The sequence below is a fragment of the Oryza sativa genome, chromosome 1, assembly GCF_034140825.1.
Source record: "Oryza sativa Japonica Group chromosome 1, ASM3414082v1".
Taxonomy (NCBI): domain Eukaryota; kingdom Viridiplantae; phylum Streptophyta; class Magnoliopsida; order Poales; family Poaceae; genus Oryza; species Oryza sativa.
In genome coordinates this window covers 2,157,718-2,180,389 of record NC_089035.1, presented here as the reverse complement: position 1 = coordinate 2,180,389, position 22,672 = coordinate 2,157,718, and the positions used below count along the sequence as shown (strand labels likewise).

The window sequence follows — 22,672 nt, the reverse complement described above, 5'->3', positions numbered from 1 at the left end:
CAGTATGAGCTCCCTCAGGCTTGCCGATAAGACAAATTATTTGTTGATACAGTAGAGAGAAGACGAAGGGCAAACATCGATGTTAAGCTTAACATCGACTTACAACTTTTATAAAAGGAACTTTTGTCGCATGATGGTATAGTAGGAAAAGGAAGAAGAATAAAACATTTTGTTTGATCAATGACTCGACTACAATATTGTAAAGGGGCCAATCTATCTAGGAGCTCGCTCTACCATGGTACATGTTCAATGCATATGTTTTATGAATTCCTTGTCACCGTTCTGATATAAATATATAGTATAACATAGAGAATATAGTATTATCAAAATTTCACATCGTGTTTAATGCTTGGCAATTCTGTTGCGGAATACTATCAAAAAGTATTTAACCTAGCTAGCTAGTGAGGCCGTGGTCCAAGCCACCATGAGCATTCAGAACAAAAATACAAATGCATGCATAGTACTAGTACTATAGTACCTTTAATTTGCCCATTGGAACCGGCTAGAACGCATCATGTTTTCTGTATCCCGGGTCCATTCTGCTTTTGTCGCATCCATGGATAAACTTTAAGAATATATCTACACACTGGTTTTGTACCATCATGTAAACATGTACTCGTATCGTATGCATATTATTGTTTAGTTTGACCGTGATAGCTAGGGCTATATTAATGTAAAGCAAACAAAATGGATTTGAAATAGAATACATTTAGCAAGGAGAATTAATTAAGATGATGACACCAACTTTCTGCAGATGCATGCATATGATCAGTACTAATGAATTATTAGCAATATCTTGCTTGTGTTGCCTTTTTCTCGACTTGATGATTGGATCAACACCTAGAAGGGAGATGCTTTTGGTCTAATTTTCTCCTGTCAAAATTCCCATGTGCGCGCGCGTGTGTTCAAGTCAAAGTCTTGAACACAATATAGCTTAGCATGAGTAGTAGATTATAATTATATTCTAGAACTTTCTACCATGCATGCATGGAGCCAATTAACGGCGGCTACACTATATATATATATCGCATCATATCGTTTTTGGCATGCAGTAGATGTGTCACTTTCCATTTTCGGGTGGATTGATTGGGCAGGGTACATATGAACATATATGTGTGCATCAGCAAACATCATGATACAGTAACATCATATCGCTCTCCTCTCTTTGATTGTAGATGTGAGGTGCCGCGCACCCCACCTTCTTCCTCGGCTCCGACTCCTTTCCTAAACAGTGGTGGGGCTAGAAATTATGAAAGGCTGAGGAAAGAAAGAGCTCAACTAATCGAGTGTTGGTTTTTTTTTTTAAATTTGCATGGCGATTTAACAAAAATTAAACAAGATTTTGGAGATAAGTTTAGGGCTCAAGTCCTAACTGCCCTAAGCCTACCTCCGCCCCTGACTGAAGAGAGACCCATCTCCACACCACTCCGTATTACAAGTCTTGCCTCCAACACTAACCCATCAGCATCTTTCTCTCTTGTGGCTCGAACAATACCATCACCGCCTCACTACTCTACCATGGCAGCTGGTAGCCTTCACATAGTGAAAACGGTATGGAAATTTTCCGACCGTACCGATACCGTTTCCGCAAAACTAATATAATAATAATATCTTTTTACCGATGGTTACCGTTTTCAAAATTTAGTTTTTTTTAAATTTCTGTCAGCGTGGCATTAAAGTTGACACTAAATAGATGAATTCATAAATATGAAAATTTTCCGACCGTTTCCATTCGTTTTCAAAAAAACAATAAAATAATGATACCGTTTTCGACCATTTCCGACCGTTTTCATCCCTCTTTCATTTCCCACCTAATAATGATACCATTTTCCGACCGACCCACACCTCCCATTTCCTCGTCCTTGACCCCCACTCTTCTCGATTGTATTCTTAACCCAAGATTCTAACCAATAGGTATTCTGTCAAAGTTTAGGGTTCGTGAAAGTTTGCTAAAGCTCGTCGAAGATGAAGCATGAATCTTGGAGTAAGATTAGACATTGGTGTAATTTCCCACCTAAATGTGTCAGCATTTCCATGTAATTAAGGGTCTTTAAATTTTCAACTTTGTACATACAAAGATCAATGTGTCAACTGTCAAAGTGCAGGCTTTTAGTTTGTAGGGATAGCTAGCTCGTGGGGTTAGTTAATTACCCAATTGGTCAAGAGGTACTGGTCCATTTTACCAGGTTTTCATGGAGAATTAACATTTTGTGTGCCTACTTGTGGGCATAGAGAAATACTCCAGTAATAACACTCCTACATAAAGCAGGTGCAGCATGCAGGTCTGAGGATTCAGAGCGTCTCTCATGCAAACAAAGGAAGAGGAAGAAGTCGGTCTCCTCCCAAATGAAGATCAGGTCCACAGCAAGCAGACAAGGAACATGCACAGTACCAGAGGACAGCAGCAAGGTGCCTCGTACACAACGCAGTAAAAGGTACAGTGAAACAAAGGCACTGATCTGATGCAACTGTTTGGAAAGAAAAGAGAGAGAGAGAGAGAGAGAGAGAGAGAGAGAAATCACTGCAAAGTTTGGAAAATGTCTGGACAAAGATCAATATGGCCATATGGGCTTGGACCTACCTACGTCTGCAAGTGGGATATTATACCAGGTTCTTTTCTGCTTAGGTCCCTGAAAACAGTCAAAATTGGAGCAGCTGGAGAGTACTGGTGTACTGACCCCCAATACCAGGTGCAATTCAGCTGCCAATATTGATGGTATCATTTAGGAGTACTCCTTTCGTCCCAAAATAAATACAGTTTTAACACGGTTCATGCTCAATGTTTCATCGTTCGTCTTATTTGAAAAATAATTATGATTAGTATTATTATTATTATTAGATGATAATGCATGAATAGTACTTTATGTGTGACTAATATTTTTAATTTTTTTCATAAAATTTTTAAATAAGACGGACGCTCAAAAATGCTGAATATATATCTATGGCTGTATTTATTTTGGGATGGAGGCGGTAGCATATATAATGTACTATGATCAATCTGTCCATCAGTAATTAGCAAGAGGCAGGCAGGGGTAGCCAGGCCAGCTGCAACAGTAGGCAACAGTAGAGAAGATATATACTGTATGGCTATCGATCATTCTGAGCCATGCATTTGCATCGCACGCCATTGGCCAACTTGCTGCATGCAGCAGCCACTCTCTCTGCCCCCCCCCCCCCCCCCACACACACTGATTCATTCCCGGGCAGTATCGCCATTGTTGCCAGATGCAGTGCATACATATGGATGGATGGATGGATGCATTGCATCGCATCTAAGTTTTCTGCTGGCGCACTCTTGCTACTTGCATTGCTGCAAGCTGCATATATGCATGCTAGCCTGTTCATTGTGAATAGGGATGAGAGATCATTCAGAAAAGGCAGGCAGGCTGGACCCATTCGAGTTGATATGTTCATTTCTAATAAAATGTGTGATCGAGCTGTGCCGATATGATGTGATGGACAGATGAAACGGAGACACACTAATTAAGTGAGGTTAATATTATTCTTTGTTGAGGAGCTAATTAATTACTCCTGCTGGATATTCATCAAAGGGATCGACCCACAAAAAGTTGCAGCCCGGGAATGTACTGAAAGTCAGTTGATGATGGCCGGGTTGATGGTTGAAGATTGATTGCCACCCTGACTGACAGCTTGCTCGATGATCGATCCCTGCTAGCAGCTTGTCGATCTGAAAGAATTACTGATTCCTTTAATTTACTTTCTTGTCGTTTAGCACGACATTGATCCAGTTCTTATTACGCATATTATATCATCGCCTTTTCTAATTACTACTGTCGGTGATATGGGTCCGGGGTATCAGGTTTAGAGGGAGTAGGCTGCCCCCCGATGCCACGTGGCCCTCCCCCGAGGGGAGTCAGACCCGAGGTAGGGTGGCGGCCAATTCTTCCCAAAGACTAGTCGGAGGAGGCTGTCCCCCGATGCCACGTGGCCCTCCCCCGAGGGGAGTCAGGCCTGAGGTGGGGTGGCGGCCACTCCTTCCCAAAAGGTTAAACGGAGGAGGCTGCCCCCCGATGCCACGTGGCCCTCCCCCGAGGGGAGTCGAGCCCAAGGTAGGGCGGCGGCCACTCCTTCCCATAGAATGGATGGAGGAGGCTGCCCCAGGCGCCATGTGGCCCTCCCCCGAGGGGGGATCGGGCCCGAGGTCGGGCGGCGGCCGCCCCCTCCCGTCACTAGGGGTCGGGCAGCCCCGACCCCCTCTCTAGGTCACCACGTATGGTGGGTTAGGTGTCTGCCTCAAGGTGCCCACCTACCCGCATTTGTGGCGACCCGAGCGGTCGCGCCACGCCGCATTTAATGCGGTGTGCAGTGCACTCAACCGGTCTGTGACCGGTTGAATGACTGATGGGACCCAGGATGTCAGGCGCACCATCGCGTGTGTCAGGCGACGTGCAGCCCGACATGTCCCATCAAATAATGATGGTGAGAGGTTCTCATCCTCTTATTCCAGTCGGAGTCGGTCCTCCCGCTCTGGTCAAAGCAATGCTCCCGTTTCCCGGTGTAATAGGAGCCCAGAAGTCTTTACCCATTAAATGGTGACTGACAAGGGCACCCCCCGTGTCAGGCGGCAAGATTTGACAGGCCCCATCATTAAGACGACGTGCGCTTGGCTTCCCAAGTCAAGAGACCAGACATGCATTTAATGCAAAGATTATAATACTTCTCCACCGGAGTTAGGTTAGGTTGTTGGACCCATGTGGTAACCCCTTGAGGTATAAAAGGAGGTCCATGCCTAGTGGTGGAGGGGGGAACTTCCGAGTGAACTCGCGCTTGGGTCTTGCAACCTCAAGCACTGGTGTTCTACACTCAATCAACCAAGCACAGGAGTAGGGTATTACACTTCCTAGCGGCCCAAACCTGTATAAACCCCTTTTGTCCCATCGTCTTTGGGGGATTGAACCCCCTCAAGATCACACAGCATCGCTCACCAAGCTCTCGAATCTCACCCGCTGCCCCCGGCCGAACTCACAAAGGAGGGCCTCATGGTTCCCTGCTAGAGAAGTTCACTCTCCGACACTACTCTATATATACTTTATAAATTTAATACAAATAACTGCATGAAAGCATTTTCTAATATTTTTACTGGGGTGAGGAGGGGAGACTAAGATGACGGCCATGAGTTTTTTAACCAACTCATAGCCGTCTACTCGCTCCCCTTCTCACCCCCGTAAAAATATATCTAGGCTGTGTTTGAGGGAGAGGGGATTGAAAAGATTGGGAAAATACGCAAAATGAGGTGAGCCATTAGCGCATGATTAATTGAGTATTAACTATGTTAAACTTCAAAATGTATTAATATGATTTTTTAAAGCAACTTTAATATAGAAATTTTTTGTAAAAAACACACCGTTTAGTAGTTTGGGAAGCGTGCGCGTGGAAAACGAAACAACCAACCTCCCCATGTTCTCCGAACGAATGCAGCCCTAGCTAGTAGTGTAAGTAGCGTGCCTCACAACCATTCATTCGATCCCCTCAACCCCTAAAAAATAATTACTGTTACCTTTCAAATAATTGCTATTGGCAAAAAAAAAACTACAATATTCTTTGTTTATTGATTTTTTTTTTCTTTTCAGCGTGAAAAAAGTTATCTTCGCTTTTGGATATATGTTGAATCTTTTATCTTTTTTTGTGTACTAATGATCCAAATCGAAATGCCTATAAATTGACTTAGTTTAAGATTCTCTACACGCGTTGTGCATCCTAATATAGGATAATATATATACTAGTATACTACACTCCATATATTATAGATGAAGTTCACCAACTGCAAGTACTACTATAACCCACATACTAACATGCATATATGTACATGTGGTCACGGCTGCTTAATTACGGTCATAAACTGTCTCTGCCAGTCTGCCGTTGGCACATAGTATCTCATCAGTTACATTCCAGAACCCTGATTAATAATTGACCGCCTCAGTATGATTTATAGCCTCATCGGACTGGCCGATCCAAACGACGACTTGCTTTACTATACGTGCCCATTTCCTGAGTTTCCGGGCTAGCAGGAAATAGATCATATTATTTGATCGAATTACTGCTAATATAAGGTTGTGTTCTTCCCCCCTAATTTTCCAACCCACATCTCTCGTTTTTCGCGCGCACGCTTTTTAAACTGCTAAACGGTATGATTTATAAAAAAAAACTTTCTAATATGAAAGTTGTTTAAAAAACCATATTAATCTATTTTTTTAAAAAAAAAATTAGTTAATCCTTAATTAATAATGTAATAAAACGAACTTCGTTTTGCGTGCCAGGGAGGAGGGGTTCCCAACCCCCTCCTCCAAACACAGCCTAAGCCCAGTGACGAACCTAGAAAAAATTACGAGGATTCTATAGATATCAATTACTCTCTCCATTCCAAATTGATCTGCATATTTCATAGGTACACCAAGACAAAAAAAAACTAATAATTCTCTCATACTATATTTACTCTAGCAACAAACTCGAAGCATGCACCATCCCCACTATTTCCTAGCCAATAGCAAATCAAGATATTGCATGTGGGTTATAAATACTTGTGCGCATGGATGCATGCCTCAATGTCCATTTACTCCAATGCACAAATAACAAATAGATTTAATAAATAAACACAAATATGTAGATCATTTAGAAATAACCTAAAAAAAAACTATATGTAGATCAATTTGGAATGGAGGAAGTCTCTAATTATTAACTACTAATATAGTACTAATTAATATGATATAAATTAGTTAGCATTAAGTTATTTACTTGGGATCATGTGATCCCGATAAACACTACGTAGATTCGCCGGATAAGCCATAAAAAATTAAACAAAGAAGAAAAATATATAGCTTGTGTGTAAACTTTTATTTGTATTATTAGTGTTTTATAGGTGAGACAAGATTGGAATACATACTATATATGTCAAAAAACCTCAAAATTAATTAAAAGCTAGTTGAGTTTGAATTCAAATTTTATCTAGTATTACAGCATTTTTACGTATCCTAACATCCCTAGTTATCAGGTGTACCTTCCATATTTGTCAAGTATCTAACAATATATATAGCATGAGTATTAAAATAAGTGTAGAAATAGACGAACTCCGTGGGAACCTATCTAACAATGACCTCTTCTAAGGACCCTCATCTCCCCACCAGTCACCCGAAAAAAAAAAAGCAAAGAAGGGTTTACGATACCTCTCTCATGAAACCTAATGCTGACATAATTTTTTAACTCTCTGATTTTTCATATGTAGATCTACTTGAAATAAATATTTCCCTCTAGTTAATCACTTTATCTTTCTTTCGATTGTCTTTATGTATGGTTGCCATTACATTTCCTTACATGTTTATATATACACCCCCCCTAAAAAAGTTAAAAGTATAAATCGTAACAATCAAATAATATCATCTAAACCTTTAGCTCCTATCTAGTTAAAGATTAAGAAGAAAACACGGTACCCCTTCTCGTCAATTATACATGTAGGTATTCTAGTTTTAGTAAAACCACATCGTAAAAATTGTCCGTCGTTAAACCACCTAGAAAAATATATATGAAAGAAGTGAAACACACCATAATTTTTCGCCATGTTGAAACCTTCTAACATGCGGAGGTTACACCACCTTGTTAGTTACTCGATGTTTTCTTGTAAGCATCCTCCTTTCAGTGAATCATATCAACAGTAACTCTCTGTTACCATTTCTTCAAATTAGCGAGAGAGAGAGATCGATCAGAGACAAGTTATAGCTAGTCACCCTCTTTCAAAAATCCATTTGCCATTCAAGCGTTGCATCTCCATGGAAACAGCTAAGGTGTAGCTAGGATCGATAGATCTTGGCATCTAGCTTGCATATTCGATCGATCGAGAGAGGTCCGGGCTGTAGTACACAATATTCATGCTAGCTGCTCTATTTGGACCAGTAGCAGCTGCATGCTGATGAAATTAATAAATTCTCAATTGAATATAAAGCTGTTGGTTAAGTCCTGGTCGGTTTGGGCCTACTTTGGTGAGTACTCCTCTTTGCCGAACAACGTTAAACAGTAGTGAGCTGAAAGGTATATATCTTCGATATCTATCTAGCTAGTACGAGCGCAAAATTAAACTATATATAGGCCTAGGGAGCATCTGTACTGTGGAACTTTGCTAATTACTCTTGCCATCTGCCGACCGGGGGCCTTAATTGGAAGTAGATAGTCACACAAGATAGATAGATGGATCAGGGAATTGTCCGGAACTAATTTAAAGCCAAATTAATAATCAAATTCCATCACTGGCTAATTAAGCTACCGGTAGCCTGGTACACACGTACGTTAATTGAGACATGCTATGTTGGTGCAGGGGTTCATGAACCAATCAAATTAAGAACGAGCCTGAATTCCTGCCAGAAGAAGAAGAAAAAAACAAGTATAATTAGCGATATATTTAGAGAGATTGATCATATCGGGAAACATTAAATTATTAAGGGACACTTAATCAGCTGATCAACCGTACCAATGTATGCATCAGCTAGCCGTCGCCGTCGACGTGTCACCTGCATCCCTAGCTAGCTATCTAGCCAGCTTAATTTCCCTATGTCGGCACCACATGTATTTGTCTCACGACGCTGCCAAAGACCTTATACTTATCTGTTAGGATACGTTAAATAGTCTCACATAGATTATGGAAGGACAAATGATGTAATATATAAGTAGGGGAGTCTCTCATTTCATTAGCTACTTTTTGGGTGGGAAAGACCCGATCCTATACTGGATATACACCCCTATGTCCTAGCCCTCCTAGGGTGAATAGGATAAGAGCCTTGAACGGTTAAACTTTGGAAATATGCTCTTACATACAACTTGAGATTATCACTACTTGAAATCATATATGTTTCAAAAAATAGATTAAACTTTGGAAATATGCTCTTACATATAACTTGAGATTATTACTACTTGAAATCATATATGTTTCAAAAAATAGAAGTAAATGATTAAAAGTTGGGGGAAAGTTGTGATGTAAAATATGCCAAAATGTTGAGGTTTATGAGGGTTAAGACAGTTCATGAATAATATGCCAAATTAATCATGGTGCACATGAAGTTGAGATTTCTATATTGATGTGCATGGGAGGTGTGTGTGTATGAAAAAAAAATTAAACAAGTCAAAACTAGAAAGATCGAATAAGGAACGTGAATAGATATGTGTGTAATCTTAGTACATACGTGTGACTTGGAGTGTGGACGAAGCAGATACGACGACCAGAAAAACAAGTCATCCTATAGAGCCGTCATCCTATAGAGCCGAGGGTGGTCGACCGACCTAGAACAAGGGCCAGCAATCAGGCTGGTCACCACCTTAGCCGGAGGGCCTTTGGACCCCTTGGAAGGGTCAGCCACCAAGTTAAACTAGGCCAGCCGACCACGTCCAATGCCTTGGCCATTAACCTAATTTCACCAAGACAAGCCTAGCCGGAGGGCCTTTGGACCCCTTGGAAGGGTCAGCCACCAAGTTAAACTAGGCCGGCCGACCACGTCCAATGCCTTGGCCATTAACCCAATTTCACCAAGACAAGCCCAAGTGAGGTGGTGGACCAACCGCCCTATGAGTGGGTTGGCTGGCCAAGCCTAATCCAAGGAGTGACTTCGGCCGCTCAATCGGGACTATTGGTGACACCTGCTGACCTAAGAAAGAGGTCCAACGGGTGCCACGTATCCCGATCGGCATACTCAGGGGTGGGCATTTGTTGCTGACCGAGATTTTGGTCTACGTAATTCGGGTAAAAAAAAACTTCGGTCTTCTAAAAATGATGCCTGAACTTGGCACTGTAGATTTTGCGATCGACAATTCAGGCACCCAAAATTTCGGTCCGGTCTTCGGTCATAACCGAAGTAACCGCATGTTGTTGAGAAAGGGCCCGGAGCATGGTCTAGTGGAGGATGGGAGGCAAAGACGGGAGATAGCATCTGTGGATGACGACTTGTCGAAGATGAAGGGCGCTGGTCTAGACTTGCTGAGGATTAGAGAAGGTGGAGGCAAGCTCCTCGTAGTGTGAAAGAAGCTCTAGGGGACTTAGGGCTGAGTGTTCCGTTTCATCGGTTTAATAAAAGTTCGGTTTTCTAGCTATGACAACCGAAGTGTTTATAGAAAAAATAGAAAGCCGAACCGAGTAAACTGAGTAACTTTGGTTCTGTTGTTCGGTTTTACCGAACAAATCGTGGGAACACGTTGGCAAGAATTCCAAAGCACAAGATACTCAAAGAAATCACTTGATGACACATACAATGGCAGATCAAGAGACAAGGAGTTTTTCTGACCTCACATAGCAGGAGTCTTGGAACTTGGAGAGGTTTGGGCAACTAGTAGACCATGACCGAGCTATGTGGTAATTGTATGCGCAGTTGCACAGGGTAGTCGTCCAAAGGAGCTGGGGGCGGCGAGCGGCACGGACCCGTGAAACGGTTGCGGCGGTAGGGTAGAAATCCGGCCACGGCTTCGCACGATTACGAAACAACGATGAACAGTACTGGAGTACTCTAGGAGATGTATTATTGTTAGATATGTGGGCTTTGGGTGTTGAGCCTTAAAGCTTGCACATTGCCAGGTTTGTCGCTATACAACGTTTGGTGGACCTGTGGTTCGGACTTTCCAGTTTCCTCGAGTTGTCCGGTTCATGAGAATTAAAAACCGTAGAAAAGACCATAGATTGATCAAACACAATACATTAATCGAAGGGTAAACCTATGCCCCAAAGAATCGACACTTCGGTTCAATTTAGCTCAGTTTTGTTCAGTTTGCAGCCTTCGGGGTATTTTTGTCCACCCCTATGGGGATGAATGGAGGTTGATGCGGCCTCCATCTCTGGCCAATGGCGACTGCTCGAGGCAGACGCGGTGGCCTCCCTCGGCGATAGGTGCTAGCACACAAGGACAGGGATGGGGAGGGGAATAGTGGTGGGAAGGGTGACCATCTCCTCAGACGAGGGTGGGGACGGGTGGAGGTGGGGACATCTTTGAGGGAGGCATAGAGAGGAACGACAGTGGGGACATCTTTGCCTTGTCGTTTTGTATCGCCTCTTCAATTATGGCCAAGAAAGGAGGACGTGGCCAACAGGATTACATGAGAGTAACGAGAGTTGGAGGGGTGGTCGGTTTTTTTGGGTGACTGAGTTGCATGACTGTTGACGGTCGTTAAGTACCAATTTTGACACGTCAATTACCTCAATAAATAAAGAGAGAACTATCATTTCTTACACGTATATTAGTTACAAGTAAATTTAGTTCCACTTGTCTTGGAGAATTACTATGGGTGCATGAATTATACACTAAGGTGAAGGAGAAATGAGCCGGCATTCAAAGAAACACACCTCTGGCGAATCACATGAGAGCAAATGAATTGATGGGCCCACAAGTCAGCTCAAACCAACTTAGAGTGGGGCCAAACCGTCGTGCACTGCCTTAGCGACCCACATGTCAATCTCTGGTGAAAGGCGGTGGAGAGAGGTGGGGCCCAGGGGTCGGCCAAACCAAGTGGCAGCTCCTGGTTGCTTCCCAATGACGGTTGTGGGAGTTACCGACCTTAACCACCGTCATAAGCAGCTATAAAAGGAGACCAATTATTCACTCTCAAAACACACACTCAAGGAGCAATTCTCTCATTCCACATTATATTCTCTTTAGTAGTAGTGACACTATCCTACCTCGTTTCTCCAATTGAGCAGTTCATACAGGTGTGAGCTTTCACAGATACCCCTATTATTTAGTCTCTTTGTTAAACCAATGCACACTTGAACATGTCTTACGTGTATATATGAACCATCAGATAAACTTCACTACCTGTAGTTGATAAACCCCCCCCCCCTTCCCCACAAAGAAGAAGAAAAGAAAACACCCACGACTTACATATACACTGGTTACAACTCGATCAGCTAGGAGAGCTGATGTCCAATGCCTACACCATTTTTAACCAGTATATACAAATTTCATTATTATTTTTATACTATTTTGAATTTAATTATATATCGTAACAACATGTGGGGCACTAGTTAGCAAGATGGTAAATATAGTGGTTGCCCTTCTCACCTCACTACTAGCTAGGAAAACCATTTTTGCAGGAGACCAAAATTTGTCTTCCCAGGCGGACGGTCGCCCCCCTGTAGGCAAAGGCATGGGAAGATTGATCTTTGCAAGCGGACGGCCATCTTGATCCCCCGCCTCCCTATTTTGCAGGCGGACGGATGATGGCAACAATGTTATCTGCCTAGGAAGATAGACGCACCTCGTCTGCGAAAATCGTTTTCCTAGTAGTGCCTCAATAGATGTATTTACCTCGCAACTCATGCAACATAAGTGACCATGATTAAAATCCAAAAGAAATAATCATGCATCTCTGGCTAAATGTACTGTAGCCATGAATATGCAACAAGGAAAATTAAGGGGCAATTCCATTCTTACCCCTCTGTTCATTTCTAGTTTTGATTTGTTTTTATTTTGGTATCTTTTTTGAAGTGATGCTTGTGATTGTTCCCATTCAATTAGGAGGACTTGACGGTGTGAAAACTCATGTTAAATACATTGGTAAAATTCATGAAAAGTTTGTGCTTGCTCTTTTTTTAACTAGATTTGTGAAAATGCATGTCAAAAGGCTTGATGTCAAAAGGGGGAAATTAAATTACAAAGTCCTCATAAAAATTGTGGTAAATTTGCAAGACCATACATCGATGTTTTTAACATTGTTAAGTACTCCTTCAGATGGAATATGGGCAAACACAAGATTTAGATTTAAAAATAAGAGGAAACATAAAGTAAGAAAACTAGGGATGAAGTTATCGTTTGAGTTCAACATGAGGCATGAACATATATAATTTCTCCAAGTTTAAAAAATAGGTAATTTTGCTACAGGACATCCAAAACTTGTGAAATTTGCTAATAGACATCAAAAACACGTGTCATAGCTGAAAGACATCCTAAAAAGGTGGTAATTTGCTGGAGGATACTTTCAGCTCAATCGGAGAAACAAATTCTTAAGAAAGACAAGAATGTCCCTATGAACACATGCTTTAAACATGGTGTTAGAGTAAACATTTAGAAATTATGCAACTCTAAATTTGTCATCACCAGAAGTAAATCACTAGCAAATATCATATGCCATCTTCACTTCAAACTCGGCTTAAAAGCTTTTGACCCGAGGGGCATTCTCGTCTTTTTGAAGAATTTCTCTATCAAATTGAACTGAAAGTGTCCCGTAACAAAATTATTGTTTTTTAAGTGTCTTTCAGTCGTGACATATTTTTACGATATTTACAAGCAAATTACACAAATTTTAAGTGTCTTATAGCAAATTTCACTAAAAAAATAAAGCATGACATCTGCACAGTGACATCTCATGAAGAGTTAAAATCCCTTAAACACTGTATCATCACTAGATCGACTGTACCACGTACAAGTCCACAACAAAATTAAATGCATGGCTTCATATAGTTCAGATTAGTACTACACCTTCGTCCCAAAATTGGTGCCCATAATTGAAGTGATGTGCAGCTCACCTGTCTGCTAATTACCGATCATGATTAGCATTTGATACACACCATTTACATCATGAAACTTTCTTGTCCTTCCCCTGCATTCTGCATTTCTGCTAGTGTGCATCAATTGCAAGCATACAGGCAAGACCGGCTGCATATGCAGTCAGCAAAATTACAATGCACTGTAATTGGATTAGTTTTTTTTTTTACGCTGAATTGGATTAGGTTGGGCCAGGCCTAAATACATTAGATACTTAGATTATTATATGGGCCTCAAAGTCCATTGAGCTAAGGAGAAAGCAGTCTAAACACCTGCCTCCTCCGGATGATGAATGCTAGAAGACAGATTGAGTATATTACGAGACTATCAGATGTACAAAGATATATCAGCGCAGAGCAATTAACTGGGACGTACAGTAGATTAAGTATATATATATAATGTAGCTATAAAAGTAATTAAATTGTTGCAGCATTCTGAAGGTGATGCGTACAAAGTAGTGCATGCTCAGAATAACTCACTTAATTGTGGTTCCAATCGAAACAAACACACGCGTATACATATATGTATTTGTGGCATAGTATTGCTTGTGACATGCATATATATAACAAATTAATTTGTAATATGATCAAATATGGACGCGTCCAAACTGCGGCTCCACATTTTGAATAAGATGTACAATAACTTTATTTAGTCAAGTTAATTAACTCCCAAATAATTAAAATGGCAACCTTCCATTAGATCAAAATGTGTGGGAAAGAATTTGTGGCCCTCACAGCATAGTTGCATAGTCACAGCTGAGACAATAATAGATCTCATAAAATTGTACGTACCAAGGATGAGGTAATCCTTGGATTGTGTACGTTGAGGAGTACACAAAACGTATGGTATGATATTAAGGTAGTTCACTACCTTAATTAGCTTCACTTTATGATCACTGCACATAGACAGTTCCTTGCTGGCTGGCTTTGTGTTATGGAGTTTATATACTGTAGATGAAGATGATAAGTGAGACTAGCTACTCATATATCATGGACCTTGCATGCATGTTGGATCCACGTCTAATTAACAATACGAAATTGCTAGAAAATTTCTGCAAGTTTTTTATCCTCAAAATTTTTAGATTTGTGGCCATCGGATCATCTCGAGATTTATATATACAAGAAAAAAATTGCTAGAAAGAAATTTTCACACATATCACGCGTAAAATACAGGTACTAAGCAACCAAATTAACTATAGTTGAATACAAGTTTTATATAAGTTATATAATAGTTACAGTGTGGTTACAACACAGTTATAGTTAGGGCTATCAAAAAAGATCGAGGCTCGCGAGCAGCTCGAGCTTAGCTTGTCCTAGGCTCTGTTCAAGCTCGGCCTAAGCTCCAAACGAGCCGAACTCGAGCCTGAGCAAAAGCTCGCGAGCTTTACCGAGCCGAGCTTAATTATATATAGTTTATATTGTTTGTTCACCTTATTGATTTATAAACCAATAGATAAATATATATATTAATATCAATTTACACAATAAATTAGCATGTGTTAGCACAATATATTTATTTTAATCATTTTCTACTCTTTTATTAGTGTGATTAACTAGAAAATAATTATACTTATCAAGAGATTATCATTAAAATATATATTATCTTACTTATGGCCGAGCTCGAACCGAACTTGTCTAAAAGCTCGAAGGTGCAATAGGCCCGGCTCAAGCTTATGTCGAGCTCGAGCCTGGGCAAACGGGCTCGCTCGAGCTCGGTTCATTCACAGTTATACTATTAGTTATATCTAAAAACTTTTCACTCAAAAAACTTGTGATAATTTGTAGATACTCCTGCAACCTTTGTATGATTGATCTATGCTTCCAATTAAATTCATGGAAATTAATAGCAGGAAGCATGCTGCATTGGTATAGTTTTTTCTTTGAAAAATCCAGAAAATTCTAAACATTTTCTCTCCCAAGCCTCTGATGCATCCGGCGACCGTACCACACGTGAGTACCTCGTCCTCCATTGCCGGCTCAGGAATATATTCCATCTATATACCAAATACAACTATATATAACAAATTAAATTGTGCAAACTATACTTAGGCCCTGTTTAGATCCCACCCCAAAATTTTTCACCCTGTCACATCGAACATTTGAACACATGCATAAAGTATTAAATATAGGCTTAAAAAACTAATTGCACAAATTGCGACTAATTTGCGAGACGAATCTTTTGTGCCTAATTGTTACATGATTTGACAATATGGTACTACAATATATATTTGTTAATGATGGATTAATTATGCTCAATAAATTCGTCTCACGGTTACGGATTCTGTAATTAGTTTTTTTATTAGTGCCCAAACACCCCATGCAACATTCTATATAATATTCAATGTGACAGTCCAAAACTTTACACTACTGGATCTAAACACCCCCATAGGATGTGTTTGGTTCGATGGGCTAAGCAAAATAATTAAGCCGAAAAACAAACTAACTCGGAAAGAAATATAATGTATGGTTATTTTACCTGTAGGAGCAAACTGGTTAATTAAATTTGGGAGATAAAGAACTAGCTAGCATGCAAGCAATAGAGCTGATCAGTTCTCAATACCTGAAAAGTAATATCTCTTTATATATTTAAACACGCATAGGCTTCATTTCGATTCTGAAAGTGCACACCCACTGCACTACTGTCCATATCATATATAACTTCTCGATCTTAAGGCGATATATATTTTAGTTGTATTGAACTCTAACCATAAATTCCTACTTGCAATATACTGCCGTTAATTGAGATGCTGTCGTGGTAAAGGGTATGTGGTTTCAGCTACAAGGTCTGAATCTCAACACACTCAAAATTCCTTCTATTATCTGATAACCAAATTCCTCCTTAGTGGTACTCATTTTTTATATACCGTTGTTATAGGATATAGTGAGTATATATTTGGAAGTACATTTACAGTAGTGGTGGTACCACTACTTTGTGCATGCATATATCACTAAATGTGAGTCTATTTGCTAGTCAAAACTAACGTACTGAATCTTGGGATATGTGCATACGTGCTCCTTTGTAATTAACTAAGCAGAGGAAGTAACTGGCATGCAATGTGTGAATTATAGAGAGAGGCGGTTTGGATGAGTCTGAACTGAATATATATGTTTGAAGAATCGAGTTTGTAATTAGAAGGAAATTAAGAAGAGGGAGTTTTACTGTAACCCTAGCTAAACAAGTACAGTAAGTTAAATGTAGGCAGAAGAAGCAAGCATACAGTAAGAGATCATAAAAGTTCGAATATAATATTGTAGGAACAGTCATCTCCAACAGAGGAATCCATTATGAGAACAACAAATTTAACATGTGATTTGGAAATGTAGCTAGACTAATAACTATATATAGCAATAGCAGACACATGGCACATTCCCATAACCATGCATATGGAAACCCGGATTACACATCCCAATGCAATGCGTGGGACGGATTTGTTTCAATTTTTGGGTACAAATTAAGGCTAATTAAACCCCAAGGCAAAATTCTATAGTTTCGCCTCGATCGATCTGGCAATGATCGATATATTTACATATAACACACACTCTTAAATTTCTCTAATCTCTAGCTCACATGTAGCTAGCACACTCTGATCCTAATTCTCCGTTGGTTTCTTCAGAGATTAATTTGAATTTTGAAGAAGTTCATCTCATCATCAAATTATAGGTACATATATCGATGTAGCTAGGAATGATGAACCTGATGTGAAGCGAAGGATCAACGATGATATGGATCATCCATCGATCGATCATTGTAGCTAGGGCAGCAACAGAAGATGAATGAGAAGATCGAAGAGGAAGAAAACGAAGAACAAGTGAAGAAGAAGAAGAAGAAGAAGAAGAAGAAGAAGAAGAAGAAGAAGAAGAAGAAGAAGAAGAAGAAGAAGAAGGCGCCGGGGTGATATATATGATCGATACGATGCAGCTAGCTGCGCTTGCGTGTTACCTCGTCTTGTCTCCGGCGATGTCAACGCCGAACAGCTTGACGACGACACGGGCATCGTCGTCGACGGTTGCCAGGTTGTTCCTCTCCATCTTCTTGCAGTCGATGAGGAGGTGCTTCTCCGTCCCCCACGCCGCCGCCGACCGGGAGAAGGCCACGGTGTCGCCTGGTCGGAGGCCCTTCTCCCTCACGAATCGGCTCCACCCCTTGGTGAGCACGTAACTCTGGCTGCTGTTCCAGTACGAGTACCGGAATCGCCACACCTTGCCGTCGCCGTCCTCGAAGTTGAGGAGCACGCCCTTGCCGGCGGCGTCGGAGCTGTGGCGGCGGAGCGGGAACGGGAAATGCCTCTCGGCCTGCTGCTTGGGCACCACGAGGCGGTTGAGCTTGCCGACGTCGCTCGGCGTCACGGCCTTCTCGAACAGCGGCTCGCGCGCCCACCGCGGCGTCGGCTGCGCGCGCGAGCCGCGGCGGAGGCCCTGCTGGAGCTCGTCGTCGTAGGTGTGCTTCCGCAGCATGTCCACGACCTCCGCCTTGGAGTGCGCGGCCAGGAACGCGAGCTCGCCGGCGGACGCGCCCTCCGCCGCCGGGGCGCGGTTGGTGACGGCGTCGCGCCCCCGGAAGCGGAGCGCCGCCACGTCGTAGGCGCGCGCCGCCGCCTCCTCGTCGGGGAACGTCCCGAGCCACACCCGCGCGTGCCGCTCGTAGATCTGCGCCCCCCACCGCCCGTTCGGCTGCGGCACCACCCCCTTGTACCGCGACGACGGCCGCGTCGCCGTCGTCGACGACGGCAGCCGCAGCTCCGCCGCCTGGACGACGTGGATCAACTCGTCTTCCTCCATTGCGGCCAACTCCTCCTCCTCCTCCTCCTCTTGCTTTGAATCGGTCGTCGACGACGACCCACCGGAGCCGGAGTTGCAGGAGAAGACGACCATGGCAGCTTCTTGCTCCATGATCGATCTGGATCAAAGATACTAAAAAATTTCTCGAGCTCTCTGACGATTATGATGTCGACGTCGTGGTAGTTCTTGACGAATGGAAAGAGAGAACAGCCTAGCTTATAGATACTAGTATATATGCGACTTGGAGTGGCCTTGTAGCTAGATTGGTAGTATATGTTGTGTTGAGCTTTCAGCTTAGCTGCTTCCAGCCCTTCACTCGTATGTATGATAGCTAGTTTTGTGTTTATGTTAGCTTCTAATTGCACATTCTTGCAAACTTTACACTGTTGAGACTGTCATTTTATGCTATATTTTTTGCGTGATCTTTTCAGGCAAGTGTTCGTTTGTGCCTACTGTTTAGGCATGTGTGGCTACGAGAATCTCTGTTAGTAATCGACTATTTTGGTCGATGCTATTATTTAGTTTTGATGTGTACCATATTTAATTAAATTTGATTCGTGCAAGCCAGCATGCTTTTTCCACAGAAATGGTCCATGAGCATACATATATTCTTAGCTATTTTAGTATTTTTACTGATAATTTTAATTGGTTTTTTTTGGTGAAACAATTTAATTGTCGCTTTCAGGCAAAAGAAAGATGCACACTTACTAGTATGTACTTTTTCCTGTACGCATCCATCTGGGCCTCCTGTTCCTTCCCGCGTGGTTGTGCATGTTTTCTGATCATGTATTCTGTTCTAAGGACAGGCCACGCAAACTTGTTTTATTTTCACATTCGAGTCCTCTTAATTTCATCCAGTCCAGGTATATATATTTTTAATTTCTGCCAAAGTGTGCTTTGTTTTTCTCGAAATTAATTAAGATCCCCAAAAGAGTGTAATTAAACTAAAGCACTAAATTAAAACATAGGAAATATTATATGTAGGTCGATCATGCACGTACAGGCACGCTGCTTTAAACATGGCGATCAAGCAATTAATATAATTTAATTAGTACGATTGGTTGATTGGTCAAATTTAATTGACGACTGATGAGTACTAATATTATATCTGAAGAAAAGACAGGGTGAACTGTTTCACTATATATACATGCATGTCCGTACAATCATGGCAACCGTCGAGGAGATAATAGTTTTTGGTGGAATATATTCTAAGAGGTTGATTACTGTGAATGTTTAAAGGCATGCACATTTCAGCTGTATAGCATGGCCCCATATGGGGTCCCTCATGGCACTGAAGTTTTCTTCCTATACTTTTCGTGGATTCATATTTATGCACTGTACCCTTCATGTTGCTCTCCTGCTCAAGCTGATCAGCTCTAAGAATATAAGAGCAGGAGCAATAGTAGACTATAAGCCAGCTATAAACATATTTTAAGAAAATAAAAGAGAAGAGAGAAGAGCAGTAGACTACAGATTTATAGCCAGCTACAGCATGGGCTCCAAGATACATGTGTTTATGATAAGTGAATCTAGGTATTAATTGTGTACTATATGTTATATGTAACTATTGTATGAATTAGCTATTAAATCGACTATATATGATTTGAAGCAAGTAGTTGGCTATACTATTAAACTTGCTCTAATAGAGATTTTAGATACATGATGACGAAAGCAAAAAAGGTGTGCATGATTTTCGATTGTTTTAATTTGCATACCGTCCTTCTTAGCTCAAAAAATGGAGAAGAAATTAGGTGTTTGATCTGATAATACTCTTTCACATGCAGGTAGAGTTGTACACATCAATGCATGGTTATCCTCTATCCCTCATATGCTATGGGTTTCTATCAACTTTATGAATGATTACATCATAACTTTGACTTAATTAGTGGTAGATACTATTGGCTAGGAAATAAACAAGGCATGAAATACCACATGGTGAAGTGGTCTGATCTAGCTTTCCCTAAAGAGTTTGGGGGACTGGGGCTTACTGAAACTAGAATACTGAACACTGCTTTACTAGCTAAATAGTTGTTTAAGATTGAATCCCCTGATAAGAGTTTGTGTGTTGAGCTATTGAGGAAGAAATACCTACACAATGGTGGGATGTTCCAATGCTCCCCTGATAGAGCTTCTCAATTCTGGGTTGGGGTGCTTCGTGCAAGAAAGTGGATGAAACTTGGGTCAAAGTGGCAGGTAGGTAATGGTACTCTGTTAACGACCAAATTTGATGTGTTTTTTGCATCAACATAAGCCGGGCTGGGCTTTGCCTAGCACACTCCCGCACTGGGCTTTCAATATAAGCCGGGCCACTGGCCTTTTTCTAAAAAAAATTAGACAGTCCAAAAAATAATCTTGATCAATTATTTTAAACCACATATGTCATCCTAATATACCGTGCTTCATATAGTTTTCTATAATAACTAATTACAACAAACATGGACGTTGAATCGGCTGTGCAATTAGGGATGGGCCAAATGTATTACTAAGTCCATACAATTAAAAATAGTCTATGAGCTTAGTTGGTTTTTTTTTCTTTTCATCAGGGAGGCGACCGCAACATGAGAAGGGGGAGGAGACGAGGGATGACCCTTTTTAGTAAGATATTTTAGTGGTAATTGTTTGCACTTTGAAAGCATGATTCTACAACTTCCCCTTAAATGTACTTTGAGATGCATAGAACCCTAAGGTCTTCTTTGTAACGGAGGATTTTTAAAGGATTATTTAATCTAAATTCCTGCATAAACCCTGTTAAAATCTTGCATTTGATAGAGCCCTAATAAGAAAGTGAGAACATAGAAGTGTTTTTCTCTTTTCTGTCATGTTCAAATGGAGAGAAGGTTTGATCATAATTTACATATATCTCTCTCCTATTTTAATAATTGTTTTTAATTACAAGATGTTAATTCATTTCACTATAGTAAATATATTCCCTCGGGTAACAAACATTTGGATATATGTTGTTTAGGTCATGCCTTAAAAAAAAGGCCAAATTTACTACAGAACATTCACAAAGTGCGGTCTTTGCTAGTAGACACCGTAAGAACATGAATTTGCTCGAGCACACTCTAAAAGTGTGGTAATTTGTTATAGGACACTAATGCCATTAAAATATTATTTTCACTAGATTGGTGAGAATTTATATAAAATGACTTTTTTGCCCATATCTTATTCCTCCATCCATTCCACTCATGCGCAACCCGCAGAGGGAGGGAGGGCATGAGAAGCAGCGATGCAACTATACCGCGTGGTGGCGATGACCTTGCGGCGGATCGGCGAGCGGTGCAACGCTTATGACTACAGAGTGGGGGGGGGCTGCAACGTCACGAGAAACATGGGGCACGTGTGCGAGTGATGGCAGCACAACGGTGAGGACTACGTGGTGGGGCGGCACAGCGGCGCTGACCTCGTGGCGGGGCGTGCGCAGCCTGCGACCTCAACGCAGCAGGGGGCGATGGTGACCTCGTGGTGAGGCTGCGAGGTGGCAGGGTGCAATAGTGGCGAGTTCACGGCAGCACGCACATGCATCGTCTATCGGGTTTCAGCGCCTGGTGGCAGTGACTTCATGACGGGGTGAGCATGCACGGTCAACCGGATTTGGATGCCCTCTAGCTGCCACAGCAGCTTCACCGTTGATGCATGTTGCTTGAAGAAGACTGTGAGAAGGAAGAAGAAGATGGGGGCAAAACTGATATTTTATATGGTTTCTCTCTCATCAATTGGATGTATGTTGTATTTTAATGTTTTTGGTGTCCTACAGCAAATTATCGTACTTTTGGAGTGTCTTTGGGCAAATTTCACGTTATTTTGGTATCCACTAGCAAAGACCACACTTTTTCAGTGGCCCGTAATAAATTTTGCCTAAATAAAATTTCAAAATTTCTTGGAAGCATTGGTTGTATGATGGTGGAGTTCTAGGTGCATGACTTCACCCACCACAATTCAAATCTGAAAGTGCATCTAGGCCTCCTAAGTGGGTTTTGGAATATTGATGACAAAGCGGTTAGTACACTAACGTGTTTATTAAGGACATGTATAGGGATCAACTTCAACGGAGATGTTGATTGAAACAACAATGAACCCTACAAAAGAAACGACTAGTGGAAAATGGACTCAAGACACCGAAGCGTCGGTTTTCTCTTTATTTTGAGTCTAGGAATGTCCCACTATTAAGAGGCTCTCATGCATATGGTGTAGTATGCGTTGTCTCAAGTGCTCAAGAAATATTTGATGAGATATAAAATTCACAACACTTACACTTTCGGGGTTGACAGGGTTGGTCGGAAGTTCAAAGGGGTTGGGTATCCATTTGAAGTGTTATGTATAGCAGCTGATGTAGCCAGAAGTTCTGGCAAAGAGTTTTTGTCTGATATT

General features: G+C 41.4%; 2 protein-coding genes across 2 annotated transcripts in view; one reads left to right on the top strand and one right to left on the bottom strand.

Moving 5' to 3' along the window:
* Positions 1-17,418, top strand: part of LOC136353597 (nucleolar protein 58-like) — a 34,495-nt gene extending 17,077 nt beyond the window's left edge. Inside the window, exon 2 of the mRNA XM_066304610.1 lies at positions 17,275-17,418. Coding sequence (XP_066160707.1) covers positions 17,275-17,418 — 144 coding nt within the window. The remainder of the gene's footprint in view (positions 1-17,274) is intronic.
* Positions 16,787-18,604, bottom strand: LOC107277455 (putative AP2/ERF and B3 domain-containing protein Os01g0140700). Its single transcript, XM_026022678.2, has one exon. It carries the CDS (start codon positions 18,410-18,412, stop codon positions 17,459-17,461), a length of 954 nt encoding a protein of 317 aa, XP_025878463.1. The 5' UTR covers positions 18,413-18,604; the 3' UTR covers positions 16,787-17,458.
* Positions 18,605-22,672: the final 4,068 nt, after the last annotated feature.

Bases quoted from the DNA above. Each gene is read 5' to 3' on its own strand.
- LOC107277455 (XM_026022678.2), bottom strand. From the start codon at position 18,412: ATGGAGCAAGAAGCTGCCATGGTCGTCTTCTCCTGCAACTCCGGCTCC.